This window comes from Plectropomus leopardus, chromosome 10 (assembly GCF_008729295.1).
Source record: "Plectropomus leopardus isolate mb chromosome 10, YSFRI_Pleo_2.0, whole genome shotgun sequence".
NCBI lineage: Eukaryota > Metazoa > Chordata > Actinopteri > Perciformes > Serranidae > Plectropomus > Plectropomus leopardus.
The window spans coordinates 16,363,500-16,380,626 of record NC_056472.1 but is presented as its reverse complement, the minus strand read 5'-3'; the positions used below and the strand labels follow the sequence as shown (position 1 = coordinate 16,380,626).

The 17,127-nt window shown below is 38.1% G+C and overlaps 2 protein-coding genes across 3 annotated transcripts in view; one reads left to right on the top strand and one right to left on the bottom strand.

Moving 5' to 3' along the window:
- The window catches only part of LOC121949109 (coiled-coil domain-containing protein 148-like), a 36,772-nt gene extending 22,585 nt beyond the window's left edge, over nt 1-14,187 (top strand). For both annotated transcript variants that reach the window (XM_042494712.1, XM_042494710.1), the window contains exons 11-15: nt 8,178-8,318; nt 9,715-9,833; nt 12,585-12,702; nt 12,884-13,018; nt 13,753-14,187. In XM_042494712.1, coding sequence (XP_042350646.1) covers nt 8,178-8,318; nt 9,715-9,833; nt 12,585-12,702; nt 12,884-13,018; nt 13,753-13,896 — 657 coding nt within the window. In that variant the 3' untranslated portion in view covers nt 13,897-14,187. The remainder of the gene's footprint in view (nt 1-8,177; nt 8,319-9,714; nt 9,834-12,584; nt 12,703-12,883; nt 13,019-13,752) is intronic.
- A 368-nt stretch (nt 14,188-14,555) lies between these two features.
- Nucleotides 14,556-17,077, bottom strand: upp2 (uridine phosphorylase 2). The gene is made up of 7 exons (XM_042494713.1): nt 16,934-17,077; nt 16,672-16,786; nt 16,418-16,576; nt 16,167-16,281; nt 15,846-16,055; nt 15,613-15,759; nt 14,556-15,349 (listed from the first exon to the last, which is right to left on the bottom strand). Exons 1-7 carry the CDS (start codon nt 16,984-16,986, stop codon nt 15,207-15,209), a joined length of 942 nt encoding a protein of 313 aa, XP_042350647.1. The 5' UTR covers nt 16,987-17,077; the 3' UTR covers nt 14,556-15,206.
- Nucleotides 17,078-17,127: the final 50 nt, after the last annotated feature.

The following is a 17,127-nucleotide window of genomic DNA, read 5'->3' as shown; positions in this document are numbered from 1 at the left end:
TCGTATTTATGGAGAGAGGTGCCGAATTCAAGCACATGCAATCTCAATTTGCATTAATCTCCTAAACATTCAAGGGGATATGCTGAGCACAAAAATGAGGAAAGTTAAGGGAATGTTACTTAGCTTTGGAGTGATAGAGTTAAAGTTTATAGATGGAAAAAGCAAAGCAATTCTGGAGGTTTTTATTCTCTTGAATGTTCAAACATGCTCACCAGGAGAGAACTTGGCCAGCGACCCCTGTCTTAAAACATGACATTATTGTATCACCTTGAAATGAAAAACATCAATTGTAGTGTATTTTCCACACTGAAAGTCTACTTTAATAAAAAGTTTTGTTGTATGTTTTAACTGCTGGAATTCATATGCATCTTCTGGAGTTTCTAACAATCAGCAGTTTCAGATTCTCTCACTTTGACCAACATAATACAACATGTTGGACAGGTAGTTTTTCTTCTAACTTTCTTTTTTATGCAGCTGATTATTACATTAAATTGGAATGTTTTCACTTTATTCTTTACTGTGCTCAGCCATTTACTCCCGTTGTAAGCGAAGAAGCAAATTGAAGGCCAATGATCACTTCACATTCAGTTCTGTCATAATATAGCTATTTTAGATACAGCTGCAACAACTTTGGCATAACAAATTTATCTTGGGAGAAAGATATCACAGTATTTTGAAATTATGTGATATGTTATTCAAGGCAGCAGTATGCACCCGCAAGCTCTGTTTCATTGTATGTTTGAAAACAACAGGGGCCTTTGACTTTCTGTAGAGGTAAACCTGCAGCAGAAACACATTTCTGATTTTTGTTTTCATGGCTCTCTGAGGCAATAAGAAAAATAAAACCCCACAGACATTTGCATTCCCATGATGTTTCCACATCCTCATGTTTTGGTTATGCAGTGCATGTGCACATGTTTGAGCTTGTGTGTTGGCTCAGATGGACTGTTTGCATCCAAATCTTTGTTGCCACTGCCTTTATCATGCCAGCTCAGCGACACAGCAGTGCAGCAAGATGTATTCTCCTCCCGTTGCATCTGCTTCCTTTAACACTTTGTTTTCTGCAGCTGACCCGAGCAGCTCTCCTGACTCTGCTATGAGTCATGTCCCTCTCTTGAGATCAACTCCCTTTCTACAGTCTAACTGTTTTTCCTATTTTAATAAGTGTGCTGCACAGAATGATATGATTTTGTAGAAGGCTGGCGCAGTGCAGCAGGCAGGCCAGATGTATCAACATTTATATTTTATGGAGGTCTCATGGTTATCACCATGATCCATCATTTAAGAGCAGTTTATTCTCAATTAGTTTTGCTTTTTTTGCATAGTGTATTTTGTACCACAAAGGGTGCAGGTGCCAGGGTTACATTACTTTTAACTGAAATCAACCAAAAATTAATGTGGGACTTGAATAAGAATATCTATTCAAATATTTGCCCTAAAGAGGAAAATAAACAGTCAAACAGGATTGGTGTGATCTTGATTTTCTGCCTGAGTTAGTTGTACCACCTGTTGCTTTTGACAGTTGTGAAAACTAGTTTGCAAGTGAGCCACTAATTTGAAATCATTTGCTAAAAGTAATGCATAAATAGTTGATATTGCTTAAAAGTATGGATAACAATGTGTATAATGAAAAAATAACAAATAGGATTGAGTAGTTACCATCTTGTGCTACTGTTGTACTGTACTGTACTGTACTGTTGTCACCCCTCTGGAGATGAATAAATTTCCACTTGACTTGACTTAAATTATTAGATAAACAAATGAATCAGCTAAAAGCAGTGGCTTAACGGTTCCATTTGTTAGCTGAACATAAATTCTGTAAACGGATATCTGCATATCTTTGTAAGACTGATAGCTGATGGGTTCTGAGATTAAACTGAAAGTAATGGACAAAGCTTTGAAGTAAAAGTAAAGAGAAGTAAATGGTAAGAGCTAAAAGTATAAATAAACAGTTTATATAGTTAAAATAATAAATAAATCAACAGTTTAACTCAGCAAGTTAATTTGCTTAAGTAATAGATAAACTGTTGAAATAGTCAGCTAATGTGAAAAGTAATGTATAAACATTAATATAATTATATAATTAGCTTTAAAGGATAAAGGGCTTAAATAATAAGCTAAAAGAAGTAGATTAAAGAAATAAATATAATGGAAAAAACTGTTGAAATGGTTACCAAACAGTGAGGAATAAACACTGCAAAAAGCTCAAATATCTTCTATGCAAGTCAATAGTTTTGTAAACAGTGTCGGCAGTGAAATTGAAAGCCAACCCAAGATTCACTCCGCTCAGCACTTTGCCTCACAGTATTTACGTTCTTTCGGTGCTGTGTCTGCAGTTTTCATATCTTCCTCTTGGATGCCTGCTATTTATGATGTGGCGCCTGGTTTCTACCTTGTGGGGGTACACACCCGGAAACATCCTGAACACAGAAAATAAGAAAATACAGCTAGCGTGAAGAGTCTCTGTAGATTAATACATCACCACATTCTTCTAGTGGGTCATAAATGACGACTGAGAGGGATTACTTCTGTATGAGTCTAGACTTTGTTTTACAGGAAAAGTCCTGCGTAGTATACCATTTAAGTAATTTATTTTGTGTATATAAAATAAATACCAGAACTATATCCAATTTTATCTATTTGATAGTTTTAACATTCAGTTTATAACCCATTTTGAACATTTGTTGTACGTGGTTCCAGTGGATGGGTATGACTTTGGCTCAGGAGGTAGAGCAGGTCGTCCTCTGATCAAAAAGCGTGGATTTGATCCTCAGCTCGTCTACAGGTGCTATAGTGAACCTCAGATTGCTCCTTGTGTCTGTGCCATTGGTGTGTGTATGCGTATGAATGTTTAAGATGAGTAGCAGGTGGCACCACCAGTGTGTGAATGGGTGAATGTTACATATAGTGTTAAAGCGCTTTGAGTGCTCAGAAGACTAAAAAGGTGCTATACAAGTGCAGATCCATATAACAGGCCAATACTTGAGCTCATCTGATAGGGATGTCGGGGTTGTTAGACAAAAACATTGTGTTTTCCACTGGTAAATAAAACAATCTAATAGTGATGCTATTGAAACACTTTATACCATGCTAACTGGTTTAAGCTACAGCATTTTTTAAACAGATTATGAAGAAAAATGACTGCTGTGATGGTGCTTGTTGACTAAATTGCTTTCTTGCTATATTCTCTAGCTGTGATTATGCAAATAAACCCTCTCCACATCTCATCTTTTCTGTGCCTCCGTGACTTCAGATGAGAGCATAAATTGGACGCATTTGGTCAGTACTGGTCTGGTGCTGACCTTATGATAGGGAGCAGGACTGTGTGCTGCCAGCTCTCTTCTGAGGGACATAGTGGGAGGAAATCCAGGGTAATTGATTTCAGAGTGAGCTTGTACCCTTCTGTTTTGGAAAGGGCAAGGCTGTCACATAGACCACAGCTTCTTCCTGAGAACCACAGATTGGCCACGCAGAGATGGCTGGCTGGATTCATGTGTCTGGACACAGATGACATTGCTGATCAAAAAGCAGTTCAGTTTCAGAGTGAGAATATAGTATTAGAATTTAAGGATGTGTATGTTGTGAAAAGTAAAAGAAATCAATGAGATAATATTAGGGCTGTCAGCATTTAACTGATCCAATTTAGGTCCTTACACAACGTGTTTGTTTGTTGTTGTTGTTTTTAAATCGTATCAATTGCCAGCAAACATTTCCATCTTTAAGAGATTGTACCAGGCTGAGTTTTAAAGCTAGAGTGGTGATACTGGTATCATATGAAACTAAAAGACTTGGGGGATCCAGTGGTACCATGGCCTGCCAGCTCCTCAGGAAGGGGACCCATTTACACTACACAATTAGGCAAAGTTTTAGTGATGGAAAAATGAACTGGTCATTTTTGGTCCCTTGACCTCTGACCTTAAGATATCTCAATGACAGTTTTTTTGCTATCATTTGACTCAAGACAATACGTTAATAATTACTTCATCTTGTCAATATGAACTTCATAACTGTTTTGAAATGCAAAATAATGAAACTGAAAACGTTATTAAAAATGTGATTAATCGCAATAAACTATTGAAATTCTATGATTAATCGAGATTGATTTTTTTTTTTGTCTGACAGCCCTAGATAATAGTTAACAATTTATGCATGAGATTCCAGTTTATCAGTGAGAGGCAGACTCTTCTTCTCAAATCATCAGCTGTTTGTTCTGCAGTGTTCTGGCTGCTGTAATTAGCAGGCATTGTTCTTGGTGTTACTGTTCATTCAAGCCTTTTATTCTGTCCTTGCTTTCATTTTGCCTCCCACTTACATCTCACTCCCAGGCATCTTTGATGAGCGATTGTGTTTTCCACATTAGTAAATAAAGCCTGAAGGGATAACAGATTGTTGCAACATGCTCAGGTGGGAGACGGATGAGCAGCCCAACAGGACAAGCGACACAATAATCAAAAGAAGAACGATTTTCATAGGATTGCAAGTTTTCTTTTATTGCAAAATCTAATTTTTTCATTTCCTGCTCTTCACAGCAATTTCAACAGCGCAGATTAACGTATGCCCGGATGATCTGTGTGCCCTTCCTGCAGTAATCAGTGTATTCTCTGGGCATTGTGTGTTAGCAGATCCCCTGTCACTGAGTGTTAGTGACTAACAAGTACAACTCCTCTTCCCTCTGGTGGTTGAACGACATGGTAGAGTCTCAGTATTTGAGACGTTGCGTGGGCCACACAGTGTTTCAGCTGACAACTCTCTGAGGAGTTAATTGCTTGAATGTGTAGAATTTTTCCTCCTCAAAGCAATGTACCTGTTAAGGAAAATTCTTATTGTGCCATCTGTGGAAATACAGGGATAATTGCATATTTTTCATCTCTTAATGGACATTAGTTTTCATCCCTTTAAAGATTTAGTAAATCTCACGTGTCATTAATGTCACTCAGTCGAGTGGAGCCACATATGGAGGCGTTGTGCTGTTCTTATAAGCACACCACTCATTCTCTCCAGTTTGCAGCTCTAAATCACGGCAATGATATTGGTTCAAGATAAGCATGAGTCCATACCTAATCTGTTTCACTCATCTGTTATATATCTAAAGTTTGTCATTAAATGACCTGCGATGGAAATTTACAGTGACAGCTGCTGCTACACCCCCTGACAAAAGACATCATGATAAGTGTACAGTTATATTAACAAAAGCTTTGAGCAGGCTGCAGTGTGCAGATAAAAAGGCTATCATTCTTTTGTTATTCTGACATCTCTGCAGTCGTTTTTGTGCTGCCATGAAAAAGGATGGTGTCCCATTTCCCTTTGAATTCACAGAAAATGAGATTCTAGTGACAAATTACTGTAGACTGTACATAATGACCATTTTAGTCTCTTTGTGCTCCCTGAAATGCCTTTTCATCTCTGCCTAAACAAGAAAGACATACAAAATACATTCAGCCGCTGTGGCTCTTGCGGTGTTTACAGTTGGTCGAAGTTGTAAAGGTGCATTTCAGATCATTTTGTGACCTCAGGTGACCATTGCAATTGAGCTTTAGACTTTTGCTTTATTTATGAGGCTTTGGAAAAAAAACAAATATAGTGTTATCGGTCATGTTAGTCAAAATATCTGCTTTACAGACACACCCATCAGGTTGTTTACACAGCCCGTCTCTCAAGGTTCCAAAGATGCAGGTATCTTATCTGGGCCAGGCTGGAGTTTGATGGATGGTTTAATTATGTGCACTTGTTTTTCCTGTATTTTTTTAGACAAAGCATCTTTAATTTCATTTTCAGAAGCAGAGAGGGAGAGAAAGATGGGTCATGACATGCAACAAAAACATCCAGCTGGAGTCAAAACCAAGGCTGTTGTAATTACTATATATGGACAGCTTCTAGATTAGCTGTTGTGCTTCAAGCTGCTGAAACAGTCTGCATGGGAATCTGAGAAAATTACCTGTATGAAAGGTGCTATACAAATTAAATTTGATTTGATTTGATGTAGGTAACAGGGCACTTCAAATAATGGATAGTTTGAAATGTATTTAAACTCTTTATATGCATTATAAGGATCGGAGAGGACAACATATCTCATGTGATTTTTATAGTTTGTTTTATGCACTATAGGTACTTTTTTTCCTTAGGCCAAAAATAATGTTGCAAGTAAAATGTCCACAATGCTCACTAAAACATTTTAGTAGGCATCTTTTCAATTTATGCTTAAACTTAACTGTGCCATTGAGGTTTTGTATAGGTCTGGTGTTTTGCTTGGGGCAACACTAGTCATTAGAATCATCACTGTGGACTGTTCACCATCACAAGATTATATTTCGCAAGGCAATACTGGAATCAACAGCAACATCACGAGGTAAACATAACATGTAAACACTGAGTACGAAGCCAAAAGCAGTAGGGCAAAGGGACAGTGCAAGACAACAAGAACAGGTAAACAGAGGAGGATAAATATTGACACAATGGTGTCACCATCATTACTCAATCACTCCTCAGGATTGCTTCTCTGGTCACGGAAATTGCATATTGAGCCCAGTTTCAGGAAAATAGAGCCCTAAATGTTTGCTTGAGAGAACATTTTGTTTTTTAATTCAGAAGTATGTTGCACACTGTCAAATAGAAGGAGATTGGAGGCTGGATTCTTTTAAGTGCTCTCTCAAACACACAGCTGCTGCTTCTTCTCAGGCGGCCATCAAGTATGATTGACTTGATGATACCTCTGGTGCTAATGTGTGTGAGACCATGTTAATTTGCAGTTGATTCCCTTTGGGTTTTCTAAGCTCTTCGCTGATAGATCTGTGAATCTGTCTGTCCAGTCGGAATGCAACACTCTAATACCCGGCACGCCGCAGAGAGGCTGCCGTATAACGAACCTGTCAGTCACTCAGAAAATGTTGGACTGTGTGTGTGTGTGTGTGTGTGTGTGTGTGTGTGTGTGTGTGTGTGTGTGTGTGAGAGATAAGTTTAGATTGTCTGTTTCCAGATGTCTAGCTGGGTGAGTAAAGATTGATTTTTCTGCCATCATGTGAACACAGTTTTAGAAGTGTAATATTTGTCAGTGTTCTGTTGAGATAATGTGTCTTCATGTTTGAATATTTTCAGACACATGCACGTTTCATAAAAGCTCTTCAAACTCAATTAATGACAAAAATCCATGGTCACAAAGTTGCTTTTCTTCATTTCATACATTCTTGTGTACTTAAAGGGGATCCATTATTCATTGTTCTAATTTTCTGTAATAATGTTGCACGGTCAGATGTTAATTTTTAACATGGCTTGATGAATTTCTTCATATGGCCATCTGCTTCAGGCCCACGGCCGCATTTTTTTACATTACGCAGCCAACACTGCCACATGTACCAACATGCTAATGTCGAGGAAACATGTAATCTTGTTTGCTGATGTTATTAATAACTTCCCGATTGTGTATCATATTCCTGCTGGAACGTGTCTGGTTTTTAAGATTTTGTTTTTAAAGCTTTTATTGGCTACTTTTCCACAATAGAAAGTGCCACTGTACACTGTTTTAATCATTATCTTAGCTGCAATGACAGTGCAGAGTTGCCAACTTGCAAAAGACTCAGAAACAGCTGCCAGTCAGAGCAGACTGGGCTTTTTTGGTGAGGGGGCTTTAAGAGACAGGTGCTAAAACAAAGCGTTTCAGGCAGAGGATGAATACAGGTGTTCCAGCACAGACACTATGAAGAAAATGAAGTATTTTTTGAACATTAAAGCATATAAACATATTGTAATAGAAACCCAAAAATCAAGTATGAACCTGAAAATGAGCATAATAGGTCCCTTTTTAAGTAGAAGTTCCTGTTTCAATTGTTTACAGTGTAAAAGTTGCACAGGCATCCAGGTAAAAATAAGTGAGTTTTTCCCTTTGGAATTATGTATGATACCTGTCCTGACTTGCTGCAAAAGGACAGCACTGGCATAGTTCTCAAACACAAGGGTTTTCTTTATAATTCAATGCTTTGACGGGTCCTGAGGTGATCTAACACAAAGTGTGAAAAGAAGTTTTGACACCTCTTCCAAAGTTCATGCCGCATGTTGGCACTGTGGCAGTGGGGCTCAGCTGGTTGTATCCCTGTGAGTGATTCTTTCAAGACAGCTGTTAACGAACGATAACCTGCTTCTTTTTTTTTTTTCTCCCCACTGTGAATTTGCATGTGTGTTTGTAGCTTCAGCAGTGGCGGGCCCAGCAGGAGGAGGTGGCAAAGCTAGAGGCAGCTATAGCTGCTAGAGAAAAAGAGGAGGAAGAGGCAAGGCTGAGGAGGCAGCAAGAGAAGGAGGCCACCGTCAGATTGCAGTGCAAAGAAAAAGTAAACATCATCACACTTATCACAATTAATTCTATCTGCAGCATTTCCCTCATGTATACAAGTGTGTAAAATCAGATTTCATTTAATTGTCATTTGTATGATCTCACTACTTAGATATTAAGGTTTCCACGTCTTATCTTGGAGAGATTGGTTACACACACAGTTATAAAAAATGTTATGCTCAAACTAAATTGAATAAAAACATTACTGTATAAGCAAACCCCACAGTTCTTTCTAGATGACAGATGGTATTCTTTTTTTATACTTATGAATTACGCATAACTTATTTGCTTGTGCATGCAAGTTTATCTTTGGTAAAAGAACAAAGTAATTAACTATAAATTCATTTGCTTCTTTATCATGCAGCTGTCCTCAGCAGGAATGATCTGCTGTGTATTTTAATGGATGATAGGTGCAGATAGTTTGGGGTTAAATGGATGTTTCTCCATCTAAAGATTCATATTGGCTCAGATGGATCACAAAAAAAGAAAAGTACATATAAAAAAGCACCAAATCATTTGTGGCATTTTAGCTCATGCTAAAAATCTTTTTGTATGTCTGTGAATGCCTTATTCACAGAAAAAAATCTGGCACAATGGAGGCAAAATTAGCAATGAAAGTAATCTATTTCACAGAACTAGTGGAAATGTTATTCAGTTCAATTCAATTCAGCTGAGTTCAGTTCAGTTCAATTCAATTCAGTCCAGTCCAGTTCAATTTTATTATTTTTCCCAGAGGGCGGCTAATACAGTTATGTGGCTGTCCCAAACGTGTAGACACTTTTGAATAACTTGTTTGCATTAGATAAATAAAAACATGTTTGGGGGAAAGTCAGGAGTTCTGTATTATATTAAACCATACTATCATGTTATATTGTAAGGTTTTAAATATTTGAAAGATACAAAACGATTTACCTCAAGTTGCTACACATTTGTGGTTACACTGAAAGTTTTAATTACGGGCACACATGGAGATCTAATATGTTGTTACAACTATCTGGGTGTTTTGATCATTTAATTCAGTTATAGTCCTCACAGGTACAACAACTCCACAATGTGTGTGTGTGTGTGTGTGTGTGTCTGACTGTTTAATTAACTCTCTCCTCAGGGGTCTGCTCAGAGAGCATGGTCAACCTGAGACACTCTCTGATTAATGAGAGCATTTAGGCTGCATTGGATTCCATATAATTTTGCAAAATAGTCTGCCAGACATTGAAATATCATCTCATTCTTTCTATTTACATTTATCTGATTTGCATTTTGTCACAATCAATAGGACATGACGATCTTAAGCGCTATGTGGGAATCGAACTAGTGCGAGTGAGTGTTGCTACTGTTCTTGCGGCTGTTGTTAACTTTTTGTCGTTTTTCTTTCTGAATTGTTGTTTTACCCCCAGGTCAGGCAGTTTTATTTAAGGCAGCAGAAGAGGAGGGAGATGCTGGAGCAGAGGGATCAAGAGAGACTTGCTAATCTGAGGAGCGTCATGGAAGAACAGGCAAGGCGAGATAAAAAGAGGTAAGTGTTGCACCATGGGACCTCGAGTTTTCAAAGAGATGCTAAAAGAGTCACTAAAAATACATTATTACCAGTTAGAATTAAAACATGACACACATTTACCTTTTTTCTTATGGAATGCAACCTTTTACAATCACAGATATACTAAAGCTACATATGTCTGTGTTGTATTATTGTCGCCAATTTCAAGCTTACTTTACTTTTGTGATGTAATAGGTATGTCAGTAGTTAACAACTGGTCACAGAGTGGTTGACTTAGTCGTTAGCTCAAGGTGCACACATTATAAATTACCACATTTAATTTTATATCACAAAATGAAACCACATGTTGGCTTAGAACACAAAGAAACAAATCATACAGCAGGAGTAAACAGAAATGGCACTTCAAAATAAAAGCTCTGTGCCAGAAATTTTCTGTACTTGAAAAAAGGGTGTTTTTTTACAGACTTGACATTCACAGATCACTTGTGGTCCATTCAGAATGGACCTGCAACCTACTTTTGGACCATGACCCAACAGTTGGGAACCACTGAGCTATGTCACAGTTATTAAAATGACACTCCGCTGTGTCAAGTTACTTTCTTTTTCAAGTCTGAGAACAAGGGTATCCAAGCATTGGCTTAAAGACTACAAGAGTATAAAAGAAAGTCTGCGTCATCAAATGGATGTGTGCAGGGTCTGATAAAAACATGCTGTTACTTGCATTTTGGGAAGTACAGGATCAGGCGTTTTTGGATCCATACAAGGGACTCAAGTCAGAATATCTCAGCCTCTGCTGCTTCAATTTTGACCAGTCTTTTTAATATCTCTCCATAGCCAGTCACCCACAGTTATGAAAGTGCAATACTTAATTGCTGAAATTTCCCTTCAAGTGAAAGGCAGACTAAGGAAGCCTGATAAACAGCCTGATATTATAATATATGTGTCTGAGGGAGAATTTGACCTCTTATCAAGCAGCATCTGCTGTCATTACATATGTTTTGTGCTGTCAATGTTCAAAATCACAAAATTTAAATTTAAATTCTAGTGCTGTTCCCAAAAGTTCCAAAGATACAAACTATGATTTTTCTAATGATAAATAATAATAATTCTAAATAAAACATTAAGTCTTGAGTTTAAATATTTCATAGAAAGTGTGGATTTGGATTATTTTAACTTCCTAAACATATAGTTTGAATCTTGTTAGAGTGGTTGTATGATAAAGTTATCCATTGTCAGTGTATTACCTACAGTGGATGGCAGTCAGCGCACTCTCAGTTTAGAGAAGCAGGTTGAAGTCCGACACAGAAACTAAGCAATGTACTGCTGTGGACGGGAGCAGCAGCAAAATGTACTTTAGCCACCTAAAAACAGCACACCCAAACATTTGATTTTGGTGTTTAGAGGGATTAGTTTGTATCCAACATATCCTGTGTTCTTCGAGGTACAATGTTTTTTTTTTATAAAGGGGTCTGGTGACTTTATAGAGAGCAATACAGTGTATGCTAATACCGATATAGATTTTTTTTTTTGCCCCCCCACCAGAGCAGTACATTGTTAGATTCTGCAGTGGTACTCCTGCCTGCTTCTCCTGGGGGTGTGCTGCTGACCAACATCTAGGTAATACACTGAATATGGAAAAGTACCTCATACAACCCTATTTTAAAATATCCAAACTTTCTATTTAAATCCAGGGGGAATGAAAGAGGAAAGTTTTTCATTTAATTTCATTTTTATTTGTTACGGTTATGTTATTGCACAACAATCAGATTTACATTCAGAACAACTATAAAACACATTAAATGACTGAAAAGGAGCCGGACAAAAAAACACCTGCCTGCCTGGTCTAACAATTATACTTATGGAACAACCAAAACTTAAAGTAAACTCCGAAAGAAAAATATAATTACATAGAAAACTAGCCATATACCATAAGTCACCTTCAAGGGAACAGATTCTACCCGACAACTTCATATAGTCTAATTGTTTTGTCTTTATACATCTTCTTAAACTGAACTATATTTTGAACAACACTTTAAATCATACTATAGAGAATACCAGTTTGACACCAACCACTGAAATACACATCTGCTTTTATGTAGTCCGGACAAACTGGTGCTTGAACGGAAATTTCCCTTTATGTTCCTCATCCTCTGAAAAAAACAAACTTTTTAAATTTTCTGGTAATGTTCTGCTTTTTGCATTATACAAAACTAATAATGTTTGTAACTCAAGTAAATCTTTATATTTCAATAATCCTGATTATGAAAGTGGAACAGAAGTACTGCAGTGATTTTGAAATGTTTGCCAGACTGTCAGTATATCCCGGCTGGATGCGGTTACAGGTGCAATACACTTGAAGCATTTGTCCAGAGGGGACAGTGAAACACTGTATTTTAATCAGGTGTTAAGTAACTCTTAAAAAAGAGATTTATGTGTTTAAAAAATCCTGTCTGTTGGAAATTTGTTTCACATTTCTCTGCAGACACTCACAGACACTCACAGAGACAGTCATTAATACCAGATAATGGTGTTGACATTGGCTGTGAGAATTAACTTAGGCAGAAATGAGAACAGGAATCATTGGGGGGGCTGAGAAAGCGATAAAAACAGATGATGGGAGAGGAGCTGCTCTCTGGCAGCTCCATAAAACCCTTCACAGCCCGGAGGCCTGCTGTGTCAGGAGTGATAGGTAATGTTGGCAGTGACAGTGGCAATGGAAGAGAGGAGGCTGCTCAGGTCTGATGTCCACACCCGTTGTGCTCCCTCTAGGGTGCAGTTTCGGGCAGAGATGTTGCAGCGACGAAAGGAGGAGAGAGAGGCACTGGAGCATGAGCGTCAGAGAGAAGAGGATGAGAAACAGCATCGTGCGGAGGTCCTCCGGAACCAGGTGGATGATTATCTGATTTTCACATTTTAAATCACTGTGATTTTGTCAGTTAGACTCACAAGGGAAGACATAGACTCATCTTTATCTGAGTGGAAGCATCACTGCCACCCTATGGCAAAAAGTAAAAAGACAATTGTATGTTATCACTATATTAAGTGGTTTTCTCTCCTATTAATCTCAGGTTGGGGTGGTGGCAGAGGCAGACCCAGAGAGGATGATGGCAGATACAGAAGCTTGGAGGAGTCGGCACTTGAATGTAAAGGAGTTTGAGCTCCAGAGGCCTCTCTACAGTATCAACACATACACAGACACACAGGTGAGGCATGATAACATCTGCCCTCCTACGACCTTAAGCTTTTGTTCATATTATTACAAAAGCTCTACCACTGCACGGTCATTTGCCCACAAGCTGCTTATCTATGTGCTCTATATAATGAGCCAATGAGGCCTTTTTCACCAGTTAAAGCAGTGATTCGCAAAGATTCATTCATGCAGTCTGTATCCACATATGTTTTCATTTTCAAATGCATAGCTATTGCTACCAAGACTATAGATATGTAAAAGGGTTCCAAGGGACAAACACGAGGGAATATTCTCTGTCCTGTGGGGGGTCCTTGGCTAAAAAAAAAACTGGGAAACTCTGGTTTACAAAATGTTCATTTCATCTTGGGTGAGAATGACCAGTGACCCACACAGTGCAGGAAAATTATGCAAGCTGGTTGACTGATCAGTCAATGTTTGTCCTCATGTCGGAAACTTGTGCACACAGCCTTGATCTGGAGACACCCGGGCAGTCAGTGCACTGCTGAGTCTGTGTTTGCGTGTGTGTGTGTGTGTGTCATTATTGTTTGTATGTGCTTATTGTGTAATTTAGGCCTTGACTAATGATTGTCATGCTGCACAAATCTTGTTCTCCAATAACAAACTGTGGAGGATTAGTTATTCATCTTGTTTTAAATGCATAGTAAATCATAATAACACAAACAATGCAAATCTAGTAGGTGTGAAACAGTTAGATATGTGTTATTTACTGCTTTTTATCGTTTCCAGATTGTGTCCGATCCACGAGTGCGGGTTGAGCAGGCTCTGCGGGAAGCCGGTCTGCATCAAAGCCAATACGCCAAACAGGTCCTGTCTGTTCTCATGCCACCTAAACCACCCAGACGAGACACCAAATCCATACTCAAATTCTGACCTTGGGCTTGTTTGGGGTCACAATATGAAGCCTAACTCTTGTTCTGCTATTGAGCATTTCATTGAATTTAAATAATACACTTTAACCCTTAAAAATCTGGAACGACATCCTTTTTCTGGCATCAATTTCAGATGCCTTTCACAAGTGTTTAAACTTTTTAACCCAGAGCAAATTGGTGTAATTTCTTCCACAAACATGGGTTAAAAGGAAATTAGCATCTTAGTAAGAAATGTTCCACCATGTGCATAAAATCTGTAGATTTTGATTTTTTTTTGTTTTTAAAAAGCTAGGGGAAAACAGTATTTATAGTTATCATAATTACATATTTAAAGTTGTGTTTCAGAATCATTATGCTTTTTGAAGCGCTTTTGTTTTTCAGGACATTTATCTTTTTTAACTTTATTATTTTTATTTCTTTTGTTACTAATTTTAAGGAAATTTTCTTGTACTTTTTTAATTATTTCTTGCCAATTTTCAGGTCAATACTTCTTTTGTTGCTCATTGTCTTCTTCCATAGTTTTTGAACAGGAACAAGCCAATTTGCTCAGGTTTCAAAAGGGTTAATAAGCTACATGTATAACAATTAAATCTACAGTCGTACAGAATACTATTTCAGTATAGAATATTTCAGTATTGACCACCATGTGACACAGTGCAATTACTATCATTGACTTTTATTGAAGGTTTTGATATACAGCAGCTTGTGAGAAATCATACTGTATCACTGAGTGAGGATAAACAGGACCCCCAACAAATAAAAATGACCTCTCTGCACATTTATTGACCGCTTATGTAACTACAAGTTTGCATTTGGATAAACACGCTCATGCGGCAGAAGCAGCTAAATGTAATGTATGTCTCTGGTTATCTGATAACACATTGGTCTTGCATAATAAGAGAAATCACTAAGGAATCACAGACACTTTCTCCATCTAACAAGCATGTAAGAGGAAACCATTTATAACTAGAGTCTGCTAAAAGATTCCAAATGTGATATTCTACAACTAACAGTCTTTATTGGGTTTTAAGTGCAAGTCAGTATTCTAATCAACACATTGAACACATTCTTTAGAAAATTAACATTAGCTTACATAAATATGAGAATCTTAAATATTAAAAGATACAATATATACTTACCTATACATATGCTACACATGCTTAATATTTAAGCTTCATCAATTAAATCATACAGATTTTAACTACTTTTAAATACACATATTAACATGTTAAGTACAGTACATCTACATATCCACATATCTACTATATATACACTGTGTTTTAGGAGGCTGGGGTTGGGATGGGAGATGTCTCAGATAATAAGTCCCAGGCGTTTCTTGATAAAGTGGGACACCAGAACTTGAGGTCTCTGCTGGTACTCCACCAGAACATCATGAGGGGAGGTGATCTGGTCTCCCTCAAAGCGGTTCAGCAGTGCAACACAGATCACAGCCGCTGGAGAGAGGAAAGAAAATGATCAGTCATAGAACTTGTTTATGTCCTTGGTTCTTGATCATTTGGGTGAAATTATCAGTCAGTAAAGGGGAGAAACACGTGTCTGTCTAGTTTATATTCTGCACAATTTATGTCTTTATTGACCAGTATCGAAGTTAATTAAAGGGCATAGAGGTGTTGTAGAGGCAAGGTTGTATTTTCAAAGCCATCAATAAACTGTGCCACTGTACAGAGAATTCCACGTTTTATAACTTAAACAATACCTTTGAGGCCACAGACACGGCACATAGCAGCGAATACGGTGGACTCCATTTCAATATTTCTCACTCCGGCCTCGTAAGCTCTCTGCAGATACTCCAATTTTTCTTCATGAGAGAAGGAGCAGAGAGCTCCGTCAAGTCGGCCTTGACCTAAAGAGACACAGCACAGGATTTGTCACTCCCTGACCAATCGAAATCCTCTTGGATTACAAACAATGTGAGATTCTTTGTTTTACCTTCATAAAAGTCATGGGTGCACATGGTTTTTCCAATCACTGTTGGGAAATTTTGAAGCTCAGAGGAGCACTGCATAAGCTCATTGGCCACTTCCTCATTCAGCTCAGTGCTCCTGGTGATAACTTTACCCAGAACCACCTGCTCAAACTGGGGGCGGAAGGAGTAGTCCACTGCTTTATCCGTGACCACCACTGTCCCTGGAGCCAGACCTGGAGATGACACCAGGCAGAAACTTTAATCTGTTTCATTTTAAAGGAGTAATTCATGTAATGCATCCTTTGAAAACACATTCAAAATGATAAACCCTGCTATGTTCTTACCAACTCCGCCAGATGTCCCGAGGCGAAACAGGACCACATCGCGGCACTGAGCGTGGTGCAGTAGTTTGATGAGCTCATGCAGCATGATGGAGATCGAGGGGACACCCATACCATGCTGTAATGGAAACAAGATCAAGATAGGAAGTTTAACATCAACGGAATTCTTAACCCAGCAATACAATATCTGAAGCACTTTATTGTTGAAGTAAAGCCAACTTGGACAGTATATGTTATTTTTCTGTAATACTTACACTTATAGAGAGCACTGGTCCCACTTTATACATGCAGTAGCGATCAGTTCCCTCACAGATATCTCTGATTTCCTCTGGGTTTCCAGGGAGTGTCAGCTCCCCATGAATGAACTGGGCAAAAGCTTTCATTCGATTTGCGCTGCCTCCAACACACACAAACTACAGGAAACAGAGAAAGAGGATGAGTGAAATCTGTTTTCTAGGTTTTAGAAAATTATTATTTTTTCTTTTCTTTTTGCTAGCATTTTACAAACCTTAATATCTCCAAACATTTCTGGTAGGTTGTGAGTTTTGGTGCTCAAGCTGAAGTGGTAGAGAATATCCTCCTCCATGGTGTCCAAGTAGGGATTTTTCACTTGGACATGTTCTCTATGAGCAATATAATATGGCTTATTAATAAAGAGACAGATCACTCAAATTAATCCTAACTGCTCTGAAGGGTTTACTGAATATATTTACACTGGATTTTGAAGAGCAACAAAAAGAAATAGTCAATTTAGGTTCCCAAATACTCACTTGATGTACTCATTGTGTTCATTCCCCAAACAGTTAAGTAAAATTGGTGCCATGACTGCAGGAGACGCTTAAAAAAAATCAAGTTAAAATGTTCTTCTGTAAAAACATCCAAGTACTTGTCGCAGTTGTCTCTGAATAAGAGTTATGTCTGACTGCAGCGCATATATTGTGGTGACCTCTGACCCTGCCACTGA

Excerpts from the sequence above, each read along its gene's own strand:
- upp2 (XM_042494713.1), bottom strand. The coding sequence starts at position 16,986 with ATGGCACCAATTTTACTTAACTGTTTGGGGAATGAACACAATGAGTAC. Across the intron at positions 16,056-16,166 it reads CGGGACATCTGGCGGAGTTG|GTCTGGCTCCAGGGACAGTG; the intron begins GTAAGAACATAG and ends TGTCATCTCCAG. Across the intron at positions 15,350-15,612 it reads CCGTGTCTGTGGCCTCAAAG|CGGCTGTGATCTGTGTTGCA; the intron begins GTATTGTTTAAG and ends TCCTCTCTCCAG.